This window comes from Austrofundulus limnaeus, unplaced genomic scaffold, assembly GCF_001266775.1.
Source record: "Austrofundulus limnaeus strain Quisiro unplaced genomic scaffold, Austrofundulus_limnaeus-1.0 Scaffold32, whole genome shotgun sequence".
Taxonomy (NCBI): Eukaryota; Metazoa; Chordata; class Actinopteri; order Cyprinodontiformes; family Rivulidae; genus Austrofundulus; species Austrofundulus limnaeus.
In genome coordinates this window covers 924,335-930,019 of record NW_013952434.1, presented here as the reverse complement: position 1 = coordinate 930,019, position 5,685 = coordinate 924,335, and the positions used below count along the sequence as shown (strand labels likewise).

Below are 5,685 nucleotides of genomic sequence, written 5' to 3'. Positions count from 1 at the left end.
TGTTTAAATAGAAAAGAAACAAAATAAACTCCATACCACAGCTAATTCAAAGTGGTGTTAATTCAGCTGTTTTAAGAAGTTTTGAGCTGAAGTTTTGTGTGATCCAACAAACACGCCGAATGCTACAACATACGTATTATTCAGACATTGTTTTCAGCTTTGYATGTCTAAAAATCTTTACCAAATTCTAAATGCTCAAAAATTATAGATGGCCACCACAGCGTAAGTATAAAAGGCTATAATTCAGCCATTTTAAGATTTATTGAGATAAAATTAGTTGTGGAGGTAAGAATGATCATGCCCATTGCCGATGCCAATCCCAAATTGAGCTAACAACTAACCCTGGTGCAAATTTACAAAGGGCTATAATTCAGCCATAGTATACAGTACAATARTATCAGAGAAAACAAAATCTAAACACAAATACAAAATACAAGAATGCCATCCACTTGTCAATGATTTGGGGGTGGCACCTGTGGTGGCCAATCAGGTACCAGATGTGACACTTTCCACCCCACTGGTTCTGCCCCTGTGGTGACCCAACGATTACTTTCTGAGATTCATTCAAGTCTGTCCAAAGGTTTATCAGGTATTTTACTAACAAACAAACAATGGAACACACACACAAACTCAGGCAATTGCACATTTTTCATAACAAAAACCCACATTATCGGATAAAATGTTAAGAAAAACGAGAAAATGTAACTACACTCAGTGTTTTAGATCAGTGGTTACCTACCTGTTTTCACAAATGCCCCCATTTCTTACTTCCAAGCCAAGCTGAGCCCACCCCCTCATCCCTCACTATTCCCACCTTTTCCAAGGATTTCAACCTTTATCTCTGTGTCAAAATAATGGAAGAATAAAGTTAATAGTTACAAACTTTTATTTGGAAATGAAAAAAAAGAAAAAAACTGAGTTATAAAGTTTTGCCAAAAGGACTTTCTGGTGTTATTTCAATAAATAAATGTGTTTAATTTTAAAGCCATCTTCTGTTGTTTTCAGGAAGTTTGTTGGACTTCTTAAARGACGGAGAGGGACAGAACCTGAAGCTGCCTCAGCTGGTGGACATGGCAGCGCAGGTGAGCTCCGACACATCTCTGAAAGCCACTTCTTCTAAACTTTCACTGCGGATCTGAAAACTTGTATTTTCGTCGTCAGATTGCCGCCGGGATGGCGTACATCGAGCGGATGAACTACATCCACCGTGACCTGCGAGCGGCCAACATCCTCGTCGGAGACAACCTGGTGTGCAAGATTGCCGACTTCGGCCTGGCTAGGCTCATCGAGGACAACGAGTACACAGCCAGACAAGGTCAGCATGACAAGATATACAATGTGTCTGTGTGTGCGAGAGGTATAGGAGGAGATCCGGGGTTCAACAGTCCTATCATTATTATTAGTGAATACGTCTGTATTTTTAGTCATAAATACATTTTTACTGTTTCCATGGTTTCAGGAGCAAAGTTCCCTATCAAGTGGACGGCTCCAGAAGCGGCGCTCTATGGACGCTTTACCATCAAGTCAGACGTCTGGAGCTTCGGCATCCTGCTAACCGAACTCATCACTAAAGGACGTGTGCCCTACCCAGGTACTAAACCATCCAGATGATTATACACAAGGATCAGCTGTTTAGTTTTTACCCACCTGGAAGAAGAGATTATTAAACAAAGACTCCTCATGACTGAGCTGCCCGTTACCAAACAGCTCCACTTGTTTCTTCAGCTTAAGCACTTTGCTCAACAGTGAATCCCAACTAAATGTAGAAGGAAGAGAAAAGCGTTTTCTTAAACAACTACCTCCCCGCTGTGTAAATTAGCRTGGAGATCCAGCAGTTTCCTGAGTTTACATGTTTTAATGAGTGCGACAAATCACACCGTTCCTTTGCRAGCAAAATGCTACTGGAAAACTTACACCTAGATCCGAAGCTTTGACAATAAATGAGGAGGGAAAAGTGAGATTATTAGTTTTCAAGTGCACATTCAGAAGATATTAGACTCTTTTTTGTTTCCCTCTTTCTGTTCCGTTTAGCCTTTCTTCTTGAGCATTAAAGAACGTCTTATTGCAAAGCCAAGAAGTGACACCAAAAGGAGTCAATCTTTAGTTTTTCATCGTACAGACACTCATCAAAAGTGTCATCCCTGCTGCTGGCACCCACTGTGCCTTTGGTCTTCTTATATCTGGTTTCACCTTATTGTATTTGTAAGCAAGACCCTTTTATATTTGATATGGTTTGAAAATCTGGCAATAATGACAGATATTTTGTTAAAATGATCAGAAAAAAGACTCCTCTTTGCATTTTCTGCTGCTTTGTTAGTTATTTTGCAGCATATTTTTCAGAGGAGAAAAACTTGATGCACAGTTAAACTCAAACGTTAAAGGAGCTGTTACAACAGGGAAGGGACCACAATTTTTTGTTGACCCTACCACACTTACCAAAACATAATAAAATGGCCATTTTAAATAAATGTTTGTGTGTATAAATATACATACTGTACATACAGGTCTGGGTTTATTAAACCAACATACAGTGCAGTAATTTAACATCATGCTCACATGCATGTATAACTGTTATACTCTTGTTTAATAAATATGAATAAAAAACATTTGAAGCAAACAAAAAGTAATTTTAGCGAGCTGAAGTTCAACGATATGAAACCTTGAGTTCAGACTCCTGTAGTTCTGGTAAAAAGTCACTGCTGTTTATGTATTTGCGACTTCAGTAAATTTCTCATATTTAGCTTTGTGCAACGTGTTGCAGTAGCTACTTCTATTAAAATTCTTTATGTCATCTAAGCAGACTAAACACAGGTTTGCCTTGAAGTTCTGTGAACAGATAGTTTACCTACCAAAAACAAACAAACAAATTGTGTGGGGGCGGGATCCTCACTGATGGGCTGGATGGAAGTCACTCGTGTTCCTCCATGTGTTACAACATTAATTTTAAAAGAACAAATCTATGAAAAGGTTCAGAAAAACAAAAATCTTACCTGTTGAAGTATCCAGTCCAAACTCGGGCCACTCAAAGCTCTATCTGGAACAAGTAAGACATTAATTTTTCATAACCTCTCCAYGGAATCCTACTTCAAAAGATCTGAACTATCTCTGTTACTGATGTTAGTACTTTCTGACAGTTACTATTGGATTACTTGAAGAGCCACTGTGGTAGTCCTTGCATCCTTTGTTTTCACCATGTTGAATATTTGCATAAAAACCAATGTACCTGTTAGTTTGTGGTACTTTATACAACACTGTTCAGGTGCCCCAAAGTGATACTTGAGTAAAAGTACAAGTATCTTACAAAAAAATTACTTTGGTAAAAGTTAAAGTCTCCTTTAGGAATATTACTTTGAGTAAAAGTCCTAAAGTATCTGATATTTTTGTACTTAAATATTAAAAGTAAAAGTATTGATTTAAAATGAGAAGTTAGATTTTCTGTAATGACATTTATTAGGAGGTGACCTCCTCAAAAATGCAGAAATGACTATATTGTATTAAAATAATTAATTTATTTTGAATTTAGGATGCACTAGTGTTTCAGTTTCTACATATATATCAAGGCTGCCCAAATTTTTTCTAAAATGAAAATCTATCTGAGGGCTAGGGGTCAAATGCAATAATAAAATTCATGAAATACAAATACTTCTGAGGTACAGTCCTTTTATTTTAATGTTGATGTCCTGCTGGAGTGTGACATGATTTGTTTGTGTACAAACTAATACTGTATCAGAATTTTATATATTTATACTTCTGATTTAACCACAATTAAATTCACTCCATCTAGGAGGCACAATTTATATGGATAGTATTTATTTTTTACAATAAGCAGCTGGGAGGAAAACAAGCAAAAATGAAATAAAAGTAACGACTTTCTACTTCTTGCCTTTTTTTAATGTAACGAGTAAAAAGTACAGGTAATTGTGTGAAAATGTAAGAAGTAGAAGTAAAAAGTAGGCTGAAAAATAATTACTGAAGTAAAGTACAGATACCCAAAAATTCTACTTAAGTACAGTAACAAAGTATTTGTACTTAGTTACTTTACAACTCTGCACCTGAATTAGAAAATTAGTTTTTTTTCCAACTCGTTTTATCAAACCTTTCACATGTGATGTTGTAAGTTAGGATTTTATTGTTATTTCTGTTTTGTTGGATGTGTGTGTAATCCCTGGGTGGTCTCCTTCCCTCCTTGGCCCCGCCCCCCTCAGGCATGAACAACCGTGAGGTGCTGGAGCAGGTGGAGAGGGGCTACCGGATGCCCTGCGCCCACGGCTGCCCGGCCTCGCTCCATGAACTCATGCTGCAGTGCTGGAGGCGGGAGCCCGACGAGAGGCACACCTTCGAGTACCTGCAGTCCTTCCTGGAGGACTACTTCACGGCCACCGAGCCGCAGTACCAGCCGGGAGAGAACCTGTGACCGCGCTCGGGTGCGCAGCTCCAAATGGACGTGCACGCAAACCCGCTGACGGGCGTCTTGATGCGCACGCACCTTTACCCGCCTGTGGTGTATTCTAATCCCACACTGGATGAAAACYTATATGAAGATACATATCACCGACTTACTGTAAGAGCTTAAGGACCATTTCTTTTCTTTTGGTCGCCCGATCGCTGCTTCCTGCTTTGAACAGATCATGAGGAGAATCAGTGCTTTCCTGGTCAGGCCTCGCAGAAATGTTGCTTTACTCTGTAACCATGACAACAAGAAAAATGCAGGCGGTTKTGGTTGGGGTGGGGGAAGTCCAGCGGGTACATGATCTGTTCAGCTGCCATGTTTGTTCAGGTCCTTTGATTTCTCTTCCTGCAAGGAGAATTTTATTAGATCGACTGTTCAGCCTGTGGGAAAATGTGCCGCAAACAAATCGCACCTGCAACAAGTTTGTCGGGGTCTTCGACAACTGTCGCTGAAACTGACTGGATCATTTAGTTCCTGTTTTAAAAGATTCATTTCTCTGCAATAAGAAAACACAGATTCTGTCAATTTCCTTTCATTTCAGATGAAAATGGATCCATCATTTATGTCTCKTGTTTTTATTTCAACATGTGCCTTAATACTGTTTAAAAAGTTTAAAAAGTGCTTTATCTTTGTTATTTTTTAGACAGATTTGTATGATTTGTCTCTTACGTTGTGCTAATTTAACTCAAAGATGTGCATCAAATATCTATATCTAGTAAACATGTATACAGCTGTCAGCCTGCTGGGGGGTTAAATGTCAGACAAAACATGGAAAACTCAGTTGGCTTTGGATGGTTAGCATTTTTTTTTTCTCCAAAGAATGTAATCTTTATATTGTGATCTGTAATCTGTCATGTTTTGTAATAAAGATCAGGTGACAGAATCTCTATTATTTGTGCGTGTCTGGACATTTTTACCGCCACATACTTGTAGAGTTTTGTTAGAATAAAACAAATAAAGATTATTTGTACCTTCTATAAATCAACAGCTAAATGTGATTTAAGAGTCATTTTTTTATAACTGATWACTTATTTACGACATTTAAATTTTTTGACATTTGCGTGTTCTTAAAAATATTAATAAACATAAAGTTGCATTTTAGCAACAACGAGGTGAATCTTTTAAGAGTTAAAGAGTTRATTAACTCTTGGTTCATCTCTCAGCCTATGTATTCAGTCCTTTGTGATTTTTTTCTCTCATTTCTTTAGGCCAGATATTAATCTAATGTTGGGCCT

At 38.0% G+C, this 5,685-nt stretch overlaps 1 protein-coding gene across 2 annotated transcripts in view; it reads left to right on the top strand.

Annotated features, from left to right (window-relative positions):
- yrk (Yes-related kinase) overlaps window positions 1–5,339 on the top strand; it is a gene marked incomplete in the record, with an annotated part of 25,709 nt that extends 20,370 nt beyond the window's left edge. For both annotated transcript variants that reach the window (XM_014005681.1, XM_014005682.1), the window contains 4 exon segments: window positions 1,006–1,082; window positions 1,162–1,315; window positions 1,460–1,591; window positions 4,206–5,339. In XM_014005681.1, the coding sequence (XP_013861135.1) occupies window positions 1,006–1,082; window positions 1,162–1,315; window positions 1,460–1,591; window positions 4,206–4,414 (572 nt within the window).
- Between the last annotated feature and the right edge of the window lie 346 nt (window positions 5,340–5,685).